This window comes from Talpa europaea, assembly GCF_964194135.1.
Source record: "Talpa europaea genome assembly, chromosome: 15".
NCBI classification, from domain to species: Eukaryota; Metazoa; Chordata; class Mammalia; order Eulipotyphla; family Talpidae; genus Talpa; species Talpa europaea.
Window position 1 is genome coordinate 62,893,772 of NC_140083.1, and position 20,647 is coordinate 62,914,418.

General features: G+C 35.2%; 1 protein-coding gene across 5 annotated transcripts in view; it reads left to right on the plus strand.

Annotated features, from left to right (window-relative positions):
- The window catches only part of LRP6 (LDL receptor related protein 6), a gene marked incomplete at both ends in the record, with an annotated part of 128,603 nt that overhangs the window by 59,433 nt on the left and 48,523 nt on the right, over positions 1 to 20,647 (plus strand). For all 5 annotated transcript variants that reach the window (XM_084255922.1, XM_084255923.1, XM_084255925.1 and 2 more), the window contains 3 exons: positions 740 to 871; positions 3,987 to 4,383; positions 5,652 to 5,823. In XM_084255922.1, coding sequence (XP_084112048.1) covers positions 740 to 871; positions 3,987 to 4,383; positions 5,652 to 5,823 — 701 coding nt within the window. The remainder of the gene's footprint in view (positions 1 to 739; positions 872 to 3,986; positions 4,384 to 5,651; positions 5,824 to 20,647) is intronic.

A 20,647-nucleotide genomic window follows, 5' to 3' on the forward strand; every position in this document is an offset into this window, starting at 1 on the left:
TTGTTCAGCTCCACCTCATTCTGTAATCTCTGCAAATTTACTAATTAATCTGTTTTAGTTTCCATCTTGTAATCCATTATTCTTATCTTTTCCATGTAAATCTTTCAAAAGTGTGATTTTTTTTTTTATGTTTTCTTGTACTTTTCTTGGCTTCATTGTCCTCTACCTCAGCCTGCTCCTATTACCTGTGTTCATTCAGCTTTTAGTCCTTACAAATCTACAAAAGCCTTTAGACTATTTGTCTTATTATTTCACCTGGTGTACAGTCTCTAAGCTATTATTCATGTGGTTCTACCACTTGAACTTTCCTCCTGTCTTTCCTATCCTTTATGACTCCTGTCATGTCCTCTGTATCCTTGAATAGTGCTTTATTTCCTTTTTGACATTATACTTATTTATAGTTTATCATGTACAACATAGCATTAAGTTTCATTGTTTGTACTGTATTTTATATTTATTATTTGTTAATTTTAGTGTACTGACTAGAATGCAAGCTATTTTAGGGGGCCTTCTGCTTTATTTCTTATGTACTCCTCTTTGGATACAAAATACTAGGTAAATTCCCACTGATTAATTCCCTTCCTTCCATATGGCCTTGGGAGTCAAGCACCTGGATGACATTTGGTAATAATTTAGTTTATCACAGTTGCTCATGTTAGGATTGTTAACCTTTATGTACCAGAGTGAGGGAGGTCATCCATAATCATTGGTATTAATCAGTGTGATTTATATTTGACAGCTACAAATCCATGTGGAAATAATAATGGTGGTTGTTCCCACTTGTGTTTGATGTCTCCAGTCAAGCCTTTTTATCAGTGTGCTTGCCCAACAGGGGTCAAACTCCTGGAGAATGGAAAAACCTGCAAAGATGGTAAGAATATGGTATGGAATAAGGAAAAAAATTTTACAATTTTTAAAATTCTTTATAACTTTTTATTTCTGTAATAAACTGTAGGTTACAGTGCTTTGGGAGATTATTCACTTAATATCATAAATTTTACAAGTATTATATAACTGGAGTTTTATGTTTATGGCATGTCTTGAATATTTTATAAATTATTTTAGTATTTTAAAATTTTAGGGTGGTAGTTTTTTAAAAACAGGGTTTTTTAATGTAATGCTTTTTTATTGTGTTTACTGATTTCGTAGAAGTGAAATTCCACAAATGTCTTAGAATTACACAAGTTAACATGACATTTTAGAATCTGTTTTGTTAGTTGTTACATAAGAAAACTGAGGGGCTGGGGAGAGATAATTTTTTATTTCCTACTGTAAAGGCCTGGACTGGCCACAGTGCAGGTTTTCTGATCCCATGCAGACTGGGTAAAGGAGGAGTCAGAGTCCTCAGTAGTTTTGCAGGCTTTTTATTTGGGGTTCACCAGGCATATGGCAGGGAGGGGTGCTGGCTGCCAGCCTCCCAGCCCCCAGCAAGTCTTTACTCTATCTGGGCTCTCTAGCGTTCGTTCTGCTGCTTCTCGGCTTCTCTTTGGGCTTCTGCTTCGGCTTCTACTGCTGCTGCTGCTGGCGTCCCCCTGTGACGCTGCCCTTAAAAAGCACAGTCTTAGCTCAGCTGAATCCCATCTACCTATGCCCACACCCTATTCCAGGTGCCCGCCATCAGGCATGCATTCAGGGCAAGGATCCATCATCTATCCTGATGGCGGAAGGGCAGAAAAGCCTGATATTTTCTTTACCCTACACCTACTTTCTTTTTTCAAATCCCATAGTCATTAGTATCTTATAGTCATTGGTACAATTAATTTTTAAGGAGGTAAGTATTACTCCTTGTAAGGAATATATTTTTAACAGTAGATAGCACTTGTAAATAAGGAACCTCTGTGCAAGGAAAAGATGTATATTAACCTTGTAACTATAGTCCTTATCATGGGATACATATATTTTCTAAGAAAATGATTGAATGATACTTTTAATTGCCTTGTAATAACAAAGAATTGCTTTCAGAAGAAGGAAAAAATTCACATGGTGTTGTTTAAAGAATGTCTTTCCATACTTAACAACCTCACTACTCCTTGTCCTTACTCTCTTAATTCTGTATAGGGAGGTATACTGATTTAGGACATTTCAGGGGATTTTTGGTTTGGGAGAACACCAGTTTCCCTTTTTCTTCTTAATGAGAATGTTACTCTTCATTCTTTCCCCTATGGATCACCATCTGGCTTTCTAGCCACCAGCAAGACCTAGTAAGAAAATTGTTATATTTAGCAGTGGCTTCTTTATCTAACTCTGAAAAGCAGAAGCCTTTATGTTGAAGTGGGTTAGAGGGTTCCTGACAAGGAGGTCAGGGAGTCAGAGAGATGGAATTGAGTCTGCGTACAGGATATTTGTCATGACTTGACATTGATAGATTATCCTTATAGTCAGAGGTGAAGCTGGCTGACTCTTGTCAGGCAGTTTCCATGGTGAACAATAATTTGGTTTCAATTTAAAACAAAAGGTTTTTGTAATGTTGTTTTTTTGTTTAAAAATGTAGGCTAACTTTAAACCAGAGCATTTATTTTAGCAGTCTTGGCCTGTCTACTTCCTCCCAGCAGTGCAAATGAACACGTGCAAATGAATATTTTGAATTTCAGATACATGTAGATTATAGTATAACCTTAAGTTAGCTATTCTGTTTTGATTACCTTGCTCAAATTAACAACTTCACTTTTGAAGATTTCTATGCAAGATTTTGGGCTGGCTTTTTTTGATTTAGTTACAAGGGGCAGTGAGTTGTAAAATTATTCTTGCCTGCTGTCTGCTGTGGCATTTAGGGCTATATTTTTTTCAGGATAGACTTAATTTATAATTAGTCAAAAAATTGATGTTGAGCATTTCATTTCTCATTTTAGTAAACTCTAATTCCATGCTTGAAGTTCTTATATGCCAGTATTTTCCTTTGGACTCTTTTCTTTGATTGAGAGGTTTTTTTTTTTTGTTTTGTTTTGTTTTGTTTTGTTTTTTTAAGCTTATTTGGGTTTCAATTTTTTTCTCTTTTACTAACTTTCATAGTTAGATGATTTTTTTTTTGCTAGTGTTTTACCTGAACATTAAAAATTAAAATGAAAATTGAACTTTAGAGCCTCATTCTCAGTTATGTTTTTTGAATATTAATTTGGGTTAAAATGTAGACTGATTTAAAACTCAGTGAAATAAAAAAAAAATCTTTATTTTCTAATATGTTTGCTAGTATTTATTTAGTACTTATGTGTTGAGTACATTCCTGAGTTTTACATCTTTCCTTTAGTCCTCCCAGCAACCTTACATATAGATGATGAAACTAAATTTAGAGAGAAGTGTTTTTCCCAAGTAATTATAGACACTTGAATCCAGTTCTATTGGATCCATAGCTCTTAGTCTTTAACCAGTGTGTTACATTTATCTGATTCCCTCTTTGCTGCTGCTGCTGCTTCCTTTTCCATAGCCTTGTTTGTCCTTAATTCTATCAGGCATTGCCTTATAATTCTTTTTGTTTAAACAACTTTATATACCATAAAATTCTGCTATTTCAGGTGTATAATTCAATATTTTTAGTAAACTTAGAACTGTGCAACCATCACAATACAATTTTAGAACATTTCAGACTCACAGATACTTGTCCTAGATTTTTTTACCTTTGTAAACATACTTCTTGAACAAAGGATCTATATAGCCTCCTTCCTCTTTTAATATTCATCTACTTAGCTTCTTAGTCATTACTCAGTTATTATTAATTATAACTTTAGTTAGCTGTTATTAATTCCAGGGGCTGTATAATGAATGAAACTAGACAGTGAATCAAAACTTAATTTGTAGAGTACAGCCTTTATAGACTTTGACCTCATGGTAGACTTAGCCTATCTTACTGTGTTGCTTTCTATATCCTCCATAAATAGACCCCATTATCCTTTTATACTCACTTGCTTTTCTATTACCCTAAGAATTATTTAACTAGAGTGTCTAAGTTTGCCTCTTTCATTTCTTTCTTAATTTATTTAACTCTGATCTAGGCGCCACTGAATTACTGCTCTTAGCCCGAAGGACAGACTTGAGACGCATTTCTTTGGATACACCAGACTTCACAGACATTGTTCTGCAGTTAGAAGATATCCGTCATGCTATTGCCATCGATTATGATCCTGTGGAAGGCTATATCTACTGGACTGATGATGAAGTGAGGGCCATACGCCGCTCATTCATAGATGGATCTGGCAGTCAATTTGTAGTCACTGCTCAAATTGCGCATCCTGATGGTATTGCTGTTGACTGGGTTGCCCGAAATCTTTATTGGACAGATACTGGCACTGATCGAATTGAAGTGACAAGGCTCAATGGGACCATGAGGAAGATCTTGATTTCAGAGGACTTAGAGGAACCCCGGGCTATTGTGTTAGATCCCATGGTTGGGTAAGATGTTCTTTGATAGAAACTTTTACCTGGTGTTTCTGTTTTCTGCAGATCTCTAAAAACATTGACAAAAAACAATATGGAGTATATGTTGGTTTCCAGTAAACAGCTCTTTAATATCTGTTCATTTTAGAATATAGTGATTGGAATAAAATCTCAAGTTACAGAATTGCTAGATTTTTTTTCCTGGAATGTTTTGAATCCTTGTTTTCCCCCCTAAATTAAGTTCATGTTTGCTCTTTTTGGGTGTTGGCTGCAGATTTTGCTGAGGTTGCATCATTACCATGAAAAATGTAGGAAGAAATTGTTTTCGGAATTCTTTCTCTTTTCCTAGATTGAATTTTGTCCCATTTTCAGTGTTTTTAGATTGATATGACAAAGAATAAGTCTTACTTTTTATTTCTCCAAAAATATGTATGACTCAATTTCCAAAATCTGTCAGATCAAGCAGTTTTACTCCTAACTTTCTGAGTACTCCTGAATGTTATTTGTTACTCTTGAGATTTAGTCTGAGAGTGAGCAGTGACATATTCTTACAATATTGTGTATATGGATGCCTTAGAGTCACTTAAACTCCCAGGATCGTAAAAGAATCATTTAGTACTGTAGGAAGAATGAGTTAGTTTGGGAATTAAGTTTACTACATGTGTATTACTACTGGGATAACCTTTTGTGTCAGAGATCACACACCAGCTAGAAAATTAGAGGTCTATTCAAGGAGCACTAAATATTTTTTTTTTTAAATATTTGGTTTACTTCTATATACATTTCCTTTGTTAAGGTAACATGGGTTTACAATACTGTATATGATTTAGGGGAATAGGTTCACCCCTCCTCAGATGTGTATTACCATACCACCCCCACCTTCAAAGCACCCATAGTCATTTACCCTAGACTATTAGGGTTGCCTCCCACCCTTTGTTCCTATCTTTACTTTTCCTTCCCCTTTAGTATGCTTAATTTTGTAGTCCTATTTCTGGGCTTAGTTTTGATTTAGTTTAGCACAAAATATTTTGAAAAAACACAATTAAAAAATAGATCTTGTTATTGGAAGGTATTTTCATTATCAGTTCTAGATAACACTGATCTGAACATTTCCTTTGTTTGTACACTTATAAATGTCATATATTCCTGGTCTATTTAATATTTAAGTCTGATGGTATTAACTGATGATACCAATGTTATATGAGGGGTGGATCTCACTTTTTGGACATCTGAAAGTTAGAATTTATTATCTGTTTTTAGCTCATTTTCTGTATACTTTATAGGTACATGTATTGGACTGACTGGGGAGAAATTCCGAAAATTGAGCGAGCAGCTCTGGATGGTTCTGACCGAGTAGTGTTGGTTAACACTTCTCTTGGTTGGCCAAATGGTTTAGCCTTGGATTATGATGAAGGCAAAATATACTGGGGAGATGCCAAGACAGACAAAATTGAGGTTTGTTTCTTGCTTTTTCATTTTAAAATCAGTTTTATAATGTTTTTTGATTGATGGTAAATTCATGCAGATTTTCTTGCCTCTTAAATTGTCTAGGTTGCCAGGAGACATCTTTTACAGAAATTTTACTCAACCTTTAGCATTCTGCTAATTAGGTATTTTCTTTCATCTAACCCTAGGACTTCTGAGTTATATTGTCATGAGAGATAGGTGTTTATCTATTTCTGTTCTTAAAAGCTTTGCGAATGAAATTTCTAGTTTGGGTAAAACCATTGCCTGAATTTCCTAGGGCAGTTTCTGCATGAACCAAATACTACATAAAATCTATCCTGAAAGAGCTATCTGGTCATGTCAGGAAAACAAAACCAACAAAGCCCATACATGTATATATATATGTATATGTAACTTTTTTTGTTGTTACTGGTTTTGGGGTAGGTGATGGCCTAGATTATTAAGAATATTACATGCAAAAACTTTTTATAAAAAAATCTAACCCACATGGCGCAGCAGACCTCTCCTGACTTGCCCGCTGCTCTCCTTAGCAGTGTATTTCAGTGGATCTGCCTGTTCTGCTCTCCACTTTGTCTCTGATAAATCCTCTTACTGGCCCCCCCACCCCCACCTATGGCTTCCACCCCAGCTCTTGTATGCATAAATAAATAAATCTTTTTAAAAAATCATCTTTTCATTTAATTTTTTAGTTGAGGTAACATTGGTTTATAACATTGCATATGTTTTGGTATAAACTTTATATCATATGAAACAATTTTTCAATTTATTCACGAGATATGTAGGAGAAAGATTAAATTAACCCAAGCTTGGGAAGAAATATTTACCAAATCAAATCATTTTGATTGTTGTTACAATTAGAATATATTCTGGTGGAAACAACTAGTGGTAAATATTTTATCAGTGCTTTTTTTGACATACATCTTTGATATTGAGTACGAAGTCTAAATTTTCCAACATTGAATTAGACTGTGCTAGAAGCCTTATGGACCATATACTGAAAACTGTTTCAATTGCAGTTTTTCCTGGGGGGTGGGTGAGAGGGATTCCATGAATTTTTAGAGAAGGAATGGGTTTGAACGGCTTTTCAAAACCACAGAATTAATCTAATAAATAGATAATATGAACTCTGGAGCATTTATTTTAGAAAGGTGATTTTGGGAGTGCCTGAGGGAATAATGTATTAAAGGGCCTTTCTTTCAGAATGGAAACTTGGAATAAGAGAAGCCCATTAGTATTCTGCCACGTTTAAATACTGAATCTCTTATTCTTGCAGCTGTTTTCCATTAATAGAAATTTTTGTATAGTCTTGACTATATAAATTTCTTCCCTGTTTTTTGTGTTTTATTGCCTACTCCCTCCACCCCCCCACTCACCCCCAATTGAATCCAAGTTAGTATGTGAATTTTTAACAGCTGGAGTGCAGTGCTAATGAGACCAAGGTTATGGGTTCACGTTTCGGACAGGCTATTAGCTTCACTTGGGTTGACGTAAGTACTGATTGCACCCCTGTTGCCAGCGCATTCACAAATGTGTGTAGTTTGTCAGCTGTGCACTGTACATGAGTGTATAGGCATTACAACTCTTAGGAAAACAATTTAAAGGTCATGTGCCTTAGAAGAATTATTGTCTCTGCATAAGGGAAGAATACATAATTTACTTGATTTAATATTTTGTGAGAATTTCGTCTTTTTTTATAGTTCAGTATGACTGATTAGAGTATAAGCACGTTTCTTACAGAGAAAAAGCACTGGATTTATTGTTTTGTAAGGAGTTTTTATATGCCATGTTTGGTCTTATCTCAGCTTTCTGTGATTGATTAGGTTGAAAACTAAGCATTTGCTTCTTACTGGGACTTTTGTACTTCATGTTCAGGTCACTTTCAGCACTTCAGATAAATTTATTCAAAATCACACACGGTTCAGGAGGAATTCAGGTTGAGAAACTAAAATTTACAAAGGTTTGGGGTGACGGTGTTTAAGAGTAAAAATGAATATGCATTATATAACAACATATAATATTGATTAAACAGTTTATATTCTGTTAGTGCAGTTGATCTTAAAAGTAGTTTTCATTCTGGTCTCTCTGTTCTATCTTTTTGATCTATACACGTGTATGCAGTGGTGTCAGTTGTCTTTCACCTCCCTCTTTTTCTTTGAGTGATAAAGCATACTCAAGCAGCCTTTCTGATTTTATCTTTTTTTCCAGGTTTTCTGGGACATGGCTGTTGTTTGTTCTTTTTGATAGATTGTTTAGGGTTAGTGGTAAATCTTCCTTTGGATTATACACACAACTCCCCCACACTCCATTTCTTTCCCCTGGAGATTCTGATGAAGTTTTCCTAATTGAGCATTAGTGCTTTTGTCATGTTCTTTCCACAGACACATCTGAGAAATCAAGAGAGCCAGTATTATTGTTTATTCCCTTATTAACTTGCGATGATGTGTAAAATTGCTGGTTCATTACAAACTAAGGAAAGGGCACAAATCTTCATCTAACTTAATCTTGCATGATTGGGGGGATTTTCAAAAACTTATAGATTCCCTCTCTGAGAGTAGACGTGGTTTTTAGGAGTAACTGCCGCTACCACTTTTTTGTCTTGCTTTACTTGATAGTAGGTGGGTTGTGGTGAACGTGCAAACTTTTGGAAAGATATAATTTAAAAAATGCTTCTTTTTCTATAAAGATTATTTGCCAGCCTCTCCTATAGCTTCTGATGCTAGGAACTGATCTGATCATAGTCTATTCACATACTCCCTTCTGGTCCCATCCTCTTAAGAAAGTTTTCTGGCTTTTGTCATGTCCAAGAATGAAAGCACTGCTTGTCCCCATATTAGAAGAAAATAGCAAATTATGGTTCCAGTAGCCTGTTTTCTTTTGTAAGACTTTTAAAAGATTTTACTTGGAATTCTGCTGCCCTGTATGTGTTTATAGTACATTTGTGAAGAAAGATTGTTATTTGGTAAGCTATTTATACAATAGTAAACTCTCCGCTTTTGAGAGGGTTTTATGGAAAGAAGTTACAGTGTTCACCTATCTGCTCGTTTAGTGGAGATTTCTCAGCTTAGGTTCTCCCTGTTAAAAAAAAAATGGTGACTTATGCAGATGCTGGATATATTGGGGAGCTGTGTCTAAAGATGAGTGAAGCCACAGAAAAGCGATGGAAACTCAGGGTTTCAGACTCAGTTTTTATTTCTAGACTACGTAGTAGAAAGAAGCAGTAGGTTTACCTGAGTTCTATAATCAGTGTCTGTAGAGGGCTGGGACACAGGATATTGCTAATGATGTCATTTTTAAAAAAGACAATCATTATATTGACTGGTGTTTTAATAGAATGTGAAGATAGTTTCATTCCCCTTCTTGTCAGCTTATAGTGACCATTTAACTGTGGACATTATTTGAAAGATACATGTGGATACTTGCTTATGTTTCTGCTTTATTACGCTGAAATCATTTCATCTCTTTTACAAATAAGCCTCTAGTTTGTCTGCAGTCTGCTCCCTGACCCTGCTCAAATGTTACTTTACTTTTAGTATTCTGGTGCTTCCTGGTAAATACTAAAGCATTAGCAGAAAAGGTAATTTATGTTTTTCTGGTAGGGAAGGCCTCAAGCAAGACTTTGTTTCTGTTTTATAAGACTTCATTAGAAGGAAGCATTTTATTTTAACATTCTCATTTTTCTTTGTCAGTTTTCACTGCCAAAATCATCTGTGGCACTGAGGGACTACATACAGTATGGTTTATTAATAGCAAATATATAATGTTGATAATTTATGTTTTTAAAGCATTTTTGTGTTATGATATAAAGTTAAGATGTATTATTAGCTTGTATTTTCTTGAGGATGATTTTCTCATTACATACTAATTCAGCTGATTGACAAAAATTATTATGATTCAAGTCAGATTTTACTGAAAATAATGTCAGTGGAATTTTTCTCACAATTTTATTCTCTCATTATATACTTTCATTTTCATTTCCCCCCTTTCATTCCTGAGATTCTGCCAATAAATAAACCAACACCTGGTAGTTATAGGTAAAAGAGAGACTTTCTTGTCTACTTCAAGAGCATGTAAATCTGTTTTGAAACTCTTACTGTAATTTCTCTACTTTAGAGAATACAGTGTCCATAGGTAGTTTTGTCTAGCTCTAATTATATATGGCACAGCTTTGTTGGGACACAGAAATGCAGTTTATTAGACCCTAAAGTACCAAGAAATTTTGAATAAAGAGGGTATTGTGTGTAGGATATGTGTTGAAAACTTATCCTTTGGTGAGTATTCTTTCTGTTTCATATTCTAAGCCTGAAATTGCAGGGGTGCATTTTGCTCTGATGATAGTGTCCCCTTTTTTATCAATACCCTAGTAAGGAAATTTGTTTCCCAAGTATTCACATTTCTTTCAAAGTAATTTCTTTGGCATTTTTACCCTGTGTGTTGTGAAAGTCTGTTAAAACACACAAAGACCCTTTTATCATGATTTTTTCTTTTTTCTAAGAATTAATTCATCCTTAATAAATTTTAACAATGTAATCATCAGTTTTTGAGCAGAAGTTCTCCTGAGTATATGACAAAAACCAGGAAGTACTTCCTGTGAATCTTCGCCAGTTTGTTACATTGAGTTTTCCTTAAAATTGATTATACTTTGTTTTAGAGAAGTATTCAGGTAAATGAATTTAAATACTTCAATGTTTGCCCATTTTAAGACTATTTTGCTATATGACATGTATTTATGCAAATATCTAGCTTTCCCTAATCGTTTTAGTATATAATAACAGGAGAATAACATTGATAAACTCCATCATTGGATTCCTCAGCTCAGCAGATACCTGGATTTTGGGCCTATATTCATTGAGGTGTAGGCATGCTGCTGCCCTGTATTACCATCTTGCATCTGTTTAGGATATATATTATGATGCTGTATATATGAATTCTTATTTGACAGTTACCTGCTGCTGCAGTACAATTCTGGCAACATTATTTAACATGTTATAATCCATGGTAGTCAGAGTAGTACATCATCCAATTATATGCTCTGTTGTCTCATTATCCACTCTACTGTGTCTGCTCCAAAAAAATTACTGCAAGTGTATAATGAGAGAACTTGCTTGATGATAGGTGTAATCATGCTTTCCTGAACTGCCACAACAAACCTTAGAGCCTCACCAAACAAGATGCTTTGCCTCACTTAGGAGTTAGTATAGTTTTATCTATGTAAATTAGGATAATCTGATGCGTGTTGGTACTTTACACACATTTTAGTGACCAAGTTTGAACTTGCACTTGAATCATTTTTCAGATGTTCTGCTGTCAAGCTTTTTTCTTCTCATGTTTTGGTATAAAGCCACTTATATGTTTGGAGGTATTTTTAGTTTCAGTCTGGTTATTTTAAAAGTACCATCTTTCTCCCCTTTGGTATTTGCACTCTTACAGTTAAGGAGTACTGATTTTAATGTCCTACTTTTTTCACCCTAATTCTTGTTTGATTTTATTACCATTTAACCTGATGACTTTAGATAATTGACATTATCTCTGGTTTTGTATTTTTGCTAGTAAGGTCATTGGAACCTTGATGATCTGTAGGTTCCTTTCAGTTACAGCATTTTCTGATGTTTTTCTACTAATGTGAATCTTAAGAACAGATAATACATTCTACCTTGGGAGAATAGCTAAAAGGAAACTTATATTGCAGATGACATGAAATTTTTTTCCTCTTTAAACTTTTCCTCATTTAGTGTGCATTTAATTCCACTTACCTTTAAGAAAACTTGTATGTTACAAGTTCATAATCTTTAGCAACTCAGTTTTACTGGAAACAACCTCTGTTTGTAAGCCGTTCATTCAAATTTGGTATTGACTGGCATATAAGCAGTGCCACTATTAACATGCTTTCTAGGTTTTGAAATAAATGTTTAAAATTTACCAAACACATAAATCTTTTTTACTATTAGAGTCTATGTAAAGCATTATTTTTCAGGAGATTATTTCTCTATAGGTGGGGAAACATAGCTTTAAAGAGATTTTTATTGCTGTTAGAAAGTTTGGAAAGGGTAGGCGGTCAAAGTGAGAATCACAGTTTTGGAATTTCTTGGGTGGGAATTTGCAAAGCATTAAACACTTAGCAGGGACAGGTATGTTAACTTTTTGTTTTAATGTGAATTTGTCACCAGCTATTTAAAGACTCTGTGTAATAGTAATTTGTAAAGTTATCAGAGGATTTTCCTTTACTGTTTTTCTACTTTGTTTAATCTACAATTAAAACATTTAGACCTGCTAGAATGTTACAATGCAGCCTCTAATTTTTTGTTGTTGTTGTTGAACTCTAAAGGATTTCCTAAACTATTAATTCATTGTACTTTAGTTTGTCATCGTATTGGTTTGATTTGAAATAACTAAATTTTGGAGACGGATTAGGATTCCTTTTATTGTACTGAAATTTTTGGTAGAGTGGTATTTATTTAGTATTTCACCTGTAATTTTGAGCTGCTGAAATCCGCGACTTCTAGCGTTTGTAAGTATGAGTGAAATTAGAGGTTCTATGCAAGCATAGCCCTTTTCAGAGTTGTTTGTTTTGTGTCCAATTGTTTTTGATTTTGAATTGATTAATGGCATGGCTTTTATATTTCGTTGAGATTTAAAATACTTGCTTCTGTGTTTTAGTGACAATGTTATCCCTAAAATATGAAGTAAAAACCTTCTGTACCACAATAGATTCCATAAGTTTACAGATAATAAGTAAACATGTTTTCTGGCTTTTCAAAATGTTGTCTTTGGATGGGAAAAAAAGCTGTTTCCAGATCTCATAAACATAAAATAGCTATGATTTCTAGATAGTGCCATATACTCACGCAGTCACTCATTCCTTGTACCCTAGGTTTTTTCTTTAAAATTTAGCAGTATTTGGTGATTTTGCTCAGGTAGCTTCTTTTGTTTGCCGAGGTTCATATAGCTTTCTATCTAGAAAGAAAAGAAAGCAATTCAACATTCTGATCCTATGTAAAAATTTTGCAAGAGTAATATATCTTTCACCCAGTTTCATTTTATATTTATAGAACAGGAAATTAACATATGCCATTTCCATTAATTTATTGTATTTATTGATTGGAATTCTCCAGGAGGAGACAACTGTACCCTTTATTTATTAATTGTTCATATATATTAGTATGGATTCATGGATCTTTATTTTATTCTGTAGTCTATGTTTCATGATTATCGTTATACTGTTGCAAAAATTGCAACAGGCAGCTGTCAAGTTGACTCCTGTGTCCTTTCTACAAGCCTGTGTTCAAAAAAAATTGTGGTAAAAAACACATAAAATTTACTATTGTAGCCATTTCTAAGTGTGTAGTATAGTAGCTTTAACTGTATGCAAGATGTTGTGCAACAAGAACTCTTTCTTTGCATAAGAGACTCTGTAACTCTCTTGAGCAGCTCTTTCCCTCTCCTACTCCCTGACCACCATATTACTTTCCATTTCTTAAGAGTTTGTCTACTTTAGATAATTTCATGTAAGTAGAATCATGCAGTATTGTCTTTTTTATGACTGGCTCATTTCACTTAGAGCGCCCTCCCCATCATCTGTGCTATAGCACATAACAATTCCCTTCATAAAGGCTTTGTAATCATTGTAGGTAGAGACCACATTTTCATTGTTCATTCTTCTGTAGAGAGACCTGCAGGTTGGCTTTACCTCATGACTGTTGTGAATAACATGGCTGTGCAAAAAGCTCTTTGAAATTCTGTTTTCAGTTCTTTTGGATATAAACCTAGAAAGTGGGATTGCTTGGTCATGTGGTACTTTTATTTAAAAAATTTAAAGGAGCCCCCATCATTTTAAAGGCTTTTCTGGAACAACAGCCTCATTTTATATTTCTCTTGTCTCAGTCCTAGAATCAGCTGTTCTAAGGAGCCTAGGCTCTTTTTAATGAAGAATGGTATTTTAAAACCATTATTTGGGTATAAGGCATGCTCATTGGTTTTGGAGTAATTTGCTTTCTAATACTAAGGTGTTAAGGTGGACTGTTTTTTCCTACTCAGATTCCAAAAGTTTTTATTTTACCTGTGCTTGAAGTGAATGAGAGTAACAGGACAGTTTCTTCTAGTTAATATGCTAACACTTGCCCTTTAGGGCTTAGTGAGACTTTAGGACTGTGAGGCTCTCAGAAGTGTCTCATGGAGTGCAGGTATAATTGAGCAGGGTGTTGGCAGTATCCATATTGATGCTTTCACTTGGAACTCTGTCCTCAATTTTACAGTTTTCCTGAATAATTAATATTTTATTTATTTATTATTTTGAAAGATTGATTTATTTATGCATGCATACAAGAGCTGGAGTGTAGGCCAGAGGTGTGGGGGGTGAGTGTGGGGAGGAAGTGTGAGAGGATTCACCAGAGATAGAGTGGGGAGCAGAACAGGTGCATTGACTGAAATACACTTCTGAGGGGAGCAGTGGGTGAGACAGGAGAGGTCTGCTGCGCCATGTGGGTCACCTCTCTCACCGGGAATTGAACTCATGTTGCAGTGGCTGCAGGTATCTTCATAGTGCTGTGTGTAACCCCTTGCGCCACCAATAATTATTGGGAGGACCAATAATTCATATTTTATAAAGTTTTTTATCATAATAGCAATTCTTCATCTGTACAAAATATAGTAAATGGAAATGTTTAATAATTCTCAACACGATTCCTATATTACGAAATTCTCCAGTGCCACTATGATACTTTAATTCTTTTCATATTACAAATCACTTGTATTTACTCGGATTTAAAATGTCTTGAAATTCGTTAAAAGGCCTTGACTGTAACTGGCCTCAGTGCTCTCTTAAAGAGGCACATGGCATCCCTTCACTTCCCTGACTGGATCCCCAGCATTTCTTTTCACTGTCAGCTAAATGAAATTCTGCATGGATATATATTTTATTTTTTTTAAATGCCATTTCTGTGAGATTGTATTTTACACCCTGTGTAGTTTATCAAGTCAGCTCCCAGTGATACGTGTTTGTCTTGTTTATTATGTAAACTTTTACTGATCGCTTCTTTTGGATATTGGCTGGAGTGTTAGAAAAGGAATGGTTCATTGTGAGCATAATTTAAGTTTCTCTGTGGAACTTTATAGCATTCCCACTCCAGCTCATGTTATGATGGGTGCCTGTCTGTCCTATTGTCATGTATTTCTTAAACGTGTCTAGTCTAGTGAAGTTGCATAGCAGCAACTTTGGTAGCAGACTGGCTGCATTCCAAGATTTCATAGGTCTTGACATTTAATGAGCTGATGAAACTGCTCAAAAAACCAGATGGTAATGTCTATGAAAGGTTTGCTTTTACCTCCTCTATGTGGAGATAGTGTTCTAGTTAGTATATAACTATTTCCTTTTATATCTTATATATTCAGCATGATCTGCAATATTTGGGGATGCCTCAGAATGTTAAATACATACCACAGTGTGGTTGAAGGAGCTGAAACCCCTGAAGACTCTGGTTGAGGTTTGGAGGTAGATCTTAGAAGTGACAGAAGCCTAATTTCAGTTTAACTAATTAAGCCACTCTGAGGTAATACAGTAAAGCACACTCCTAAGAGTTGCCAGAAGATTTAATTAGTGTTGGCTCAACTTTGAAAGCTTAAGGATAATCTTTTGGAATCACCTAAAATAGTTCATTTGTTCGGAGCTCAGAAGATACAAACAAGCTTTTACCAGGATTTGTGTTGTTTTTTTACCATGAAGAGCTTAAAACCATATTTAAAACCTGGTAACCTATCCAAAACTGTTACTTGTTGAGTATGAGACAGGTAATACTGACTTTCTTAAGACAAAGTAGCATGTTCTTGCTTCACTATGTTGCTTTTATCCAGCATAAAGAGGTTGTGAGGCTAGTAAAAGAGTAATATTTAGGGGGAGAAGCTGTTTTTTGGGTATTTTTCTCAACTCTGTAAAAGTAGTTGAAGTAAACAGATTTCTGAAAGAAATGCTGGGCTCTGTATAAAGGGAACTGTATGGTTATTCAGATGTAAAGTTTTACATTCAGAATTTGTTTAAGATGTGATCCTTTAGGGCCTCTCCGGTGGCGGTGGCGCGGTTGAGCGCTGGGTGGTGAAGCTGCCCGCAGCCTCTGCAGCGCCGGTTCGGGTTCCATCCCCGGCTGCTCCCCGGCCACCAGAGAAGGGTTCCACATGGTGCGCAGACCTCTCCTCTCCTGCCGCCCGCTGCTCCCCTCAGCAGTGTACTTCGGTCCTTCTGCCTGCTCTGCTCCCCGCTCTGGCTCTGGTGAATTCTCTCACCCTCCCGTGCTTCTGACTGTACCCAGTGCTTGTATAAATAAATAAATAAATCTTAAAAAACAAAAACAAAAACAAAAACAAAAAAATCTGTTAAAAAAAGTCTTTAAAAAAAAAAAGATGTGATCCTTATTGCTTTAGAATACCCTTATGATTGCTTTCCATATTACATCAATAAGAGATATAAGAGCACTTATTAATAGCAGTCATTGTTGTTATATTCAGGTGCCCTTGGACCTTCTCATTGTCTTTCCTCTTCTTAAAAAAAAAAATTATGGAAAATTTCAGACATCCAGAGAAAATCAGAGTAGAGGCTCTCATGAATCACCTAGCATCAGCCATTATCAGTGCATTGTCAGTGCTCTTAAGGGGAGTGCCAAGTAGATGGCAGAGGTGGATTTTCTATCAGTAACTTGGCTTTAATACTTGTAACTTGGGATGACTTGAAAGAAATTAAAGAATCAGACATTTGTCCCTGTTGTTACAATTCTCAGCTAGAAACTTGCAACTGTGATTTAAGATTTAGAAAAGTGAACTTTATTAAATTTTTTAATCAGAAATCATTTTTTGAAGTAATTTTAAGCCATATTAGAATTAGGTGGAGTGTAGCTGAGGAGGAAGAAAAGACCAAATGGAAGACCTTTAATTGTGACTTTGATGGCTCTTAGGGCATCCTGAGGTGGCAGGTGTAAGAGGGGACAGAGATCTAATCTGAAAATGGAATAAGTTATTTTTGTTGTATGCTGTATAGTTACCATCATGAAAATCTAATCCAGCACCATCCTTTATGGTAGCCAGAAGCCACATATAACTATGGAACACTTAAAGTGAACTGAAAAATACATACTAAAAAGACCAAATATGAGAAAAACAATGACAAACTCTAAAATCTCATTAACACAGTTTTTAATATTGATTACTTGTTGAAATAAAAATACATTTATTTTTGTTGAAATAAAATGGAATTTTAAAATTCATTTGATTGGTTCCTTTTCACTTTTTAATATCTGGCTATTAGAAAATTTAAAATTACACCCATGATTCACACTTGTGGTTTCCATTTCTCTTGGATAGCACTGTACTAGACCCAACCCTGTTATAAAAACTGTGATAAGAGCAGAAAGATAGGACATTAAGGAAATAGTACTTATGAAATTACATTTAGAAAGTCTTTAGCACATCTTAATTATGCTATTTAATTTGAAATAGATGAGATACAGCTTGTTTTATGTGCGCCTCTTTAAACCCACCCACCCTTAAAATAAAAGACTTACAGTTTATTCTTTTAAAATGAGAGAATAAGGAATAGCTGGAAGGGACCTAATGCTGTAGTAGGTAAAATTATAAAATCTTTAGTTGTGATTTTCCAGGTACTTTTTTGTAGTTTCTGGCCACTACTAATCAAATGACCTTCTTAAGACCTTCGTTACATTTGTTGTTTGAACAAATAGAGCTAAAAACCTTTTTTTTATAATTTGTCCTTCTTCCTGAGACTCTTGCTTGTGCTTAAAGCCACGATAATATTGATCCAAACCTCAGTTTTGTACAGGGACTGGCATGAAGATCTGCAAAGCATTTCTGAGCTACAGTCTTCTTGTGCAACTCTGAAATCCAAAAATCTCTCAAAACCAAAAGTTGTTGATTTGGTTGGTAGAAAATTTGACCTAAAGCAGTGTAAGAGTATTTGTAGTCGGGCCTCCCCGGTGGCGCAGCGGTTGAGCGCTGGGTTGCAAAGCTGCTGCTGCCTCTGCTGCTCCCTGGCCACCGGAGGAGGGTCCCACATGGCGCGCAGACCCCTCCTGCCGCCCGCTGCTCCCCTCAGCAGTGTACTTCGGTCCTTCTGCCTGCTCTGCTCCCTGCTCTGGCTCTGGTAAATTCTCTCACCCTCCCGCGCTTCTGACTGTACCCAGTGCTTGTATAAATAAATAAATAAATAAAAAAAATCTTTTTTTTTTTTTTTTAAAAAAGAGTATTTGTAGTCTTTTTTCCAGTTTGAGGGAATATTTATATATTTTGCTGTAAAAATATTAACATGTTTGGCAAAGAAGTGCTGCCCTGGACTTTCAGATAAGGGGATTTAAACCTCCATTACCATCCCACAGGAACTGAAAATATTTCATTAACCATAGTTCTCAATATATTTAAAACAAGGTATTTATCTTTAGCACGTCTGAACATAGTGACAGAGCTAAATGAATTCTTCCCCAAATATTGCTCTGTTGTGTCTCTTTCCAGAAAGCGCTTTCAGAAGCTTCTTGTTTTCTACAGTTCTCCTTATTCTGAAATTTCATACCTGCCATAGGGTGGTATCTGCCTGATGCTGTCTCCTGTGAGTCCCTTTGTGTTCTCTACTTTCAAAGCATTTCTTTCAAAGGCATCCTTTCAGTCAAACAAGACATCCTTAATGCTGTGTCTTAACATGTGTTATTTCTTTTGTGCTGGAAAATCCTTTTCTCTTTGTCAAAATTCTTCTGATTCTTTCAGATGGATTTGAATAGTTTCCTGAAGTTTTTCCTGATAGCTGTTGGCCAGAGAAGAGTATCTGTGTATGGTTTTAATGTAAATATAGTTTACCTCCCCAAATAGATTGTAACCCCTTAGCTAGAAGATAACTTGTTACAATTCATCATGATATCTTTTATAGTGATTTGTACTCTCTAGATATGTTTATTATGTTCTTTGATTTGGTGGGTGGAAGTGGGGAGTTGGTAGTCTCAATGAGAGACTGGTAGAGCCAATTTAATTGTCAAACTGTTTATTATGTTAGTTACTTTTCCTCTAGTAAAAGGAAACAATGGGGTTGGAAATGGGAATAAGGCAGCAGCAGCCCTGTGTTTTCCAGCAGTTGCTAAGATATAGAGAGGTTTGTATTGGTTTCGTTATCAGTTTAATTGTATGTGTATTTTATTGCTACATATTCTTTTATATCTATGTATTAAATTTTACTTTGATGCAGTATGATGTATTAAATTAATTAAGTGTAGTCATCTAGATAGAGCTTTTAGGGAATAAACATTTTACTAAAATAATTTTAAAAGACAAGCGCCAGCATTTATTATGTCTGACACTGTACTATATATTAATATTATTTTATTTAATTTTAAAATAATTCATTAATTCTTTCTCCTGACTTTGCTTGTGGAAAATTGCATAAGCAAATCCCAGGGAGTGATACAGCTTTTATTTGAAATCCAGATCTAATACTGTGACAATATTATTTGCTAATCATGAGAGATTTTTAGGAGCCATAGAATGAAGGATAACAGCTAATGGAAGATTCTGAATTGTGTAAACTAAAAGGATCTTTTAGAATTGTGCTTTTATTATTTTTCTCACTGTGATTTTCAGTTTGATTCTTGCCCATTCATTATCCAAATTCATATTTAATCAGCTATCTTTTGTTTAAGTTGTTCATTTATGAAAATGAATAAAGATAAATGTTGCAGGGTCATATAGCTGAAGAGAAAAGAGTTGCTTCTGTAATATTTTTGAACTAGAAATTTAAATTTTACTTTTAAAAAGAATTTCAGAAGGCCAATATTTGGTCATAATAGTCAGCAAAATTAGTGTTAATTTATTGAATGTAGGATAGTGCAGAATAATTGATTTAAGATAATATTGAAATAGAGATAAAATCAAATAAAAAATGTTTAAGCTTTAAAAAGGGTAGTATTTTAGAGTTTTATAATTGAGAATATTTAGCACTTTGTTTAAGAGTCTCTCTGATAGGATGAACTCCCCCTACTTAAGAATATAGATTCAGGGTTAGGTATATGACATTTCAGAGGTGGTAATAGTACATTTTCTGGAAATGCAGTTGGAAATACTGCTATTCAAACTGATAAGGCATCAGATTAGAACTTAACATTGTTGTAATTTTTGTACATAAGGTAATAGTAGAAGCCATCAAACTTTATGGTCTTTTTGAAGGGTATTTTACAGAGAACAGCCCAAGACATCTTGGAAAATATCCAACCAGATTTGGAAGAGGTTGGAATCAATGAAATAAAAAGATAAAAAGCAGTTCTGGCTGTAGTAAAAGAAACATGATCATATTGTGCCGTAAGAATCTGATTGTAGAACTTCATTGGGTGGTTAAGAATATCAAACATTAAGGGCCTCCCCGGTGGCGCAGCGGTTGAGCGCTGGGTTGCGAGGCTGCCCTGCGGTGCCGGTTCAATCCCCCGCTGCTCCCTGGCCACCGGAGGAGGGTCCCGCATGGTGCGCAGACCTCTCCTGCCGCCGGCTGCTCCCCTCAGCAGTGTACTTCTGTCCTTCTGCCTGCTCTGCTCCCTGCTCTGGCTCTGGTGAATTCTCTCACCCTCCCGCGCTTCTGACTGTACCCAGTGCTTGTATAAATAAATAAATAAATAAATAAATATTTAAAAAAAAAAATAAGTATGAAAAGTTTAAAAAAAAAGAATATCAAACATTTAAAAAGATAAAGAGCACAAGAACTGAGACAAGTAAGAATGTAGTCATTGACCACTTTCAGTAGAATTATTTCAACTGAGTTGTGATTGGAAGCTGAGTAGGAAGTTAAGGG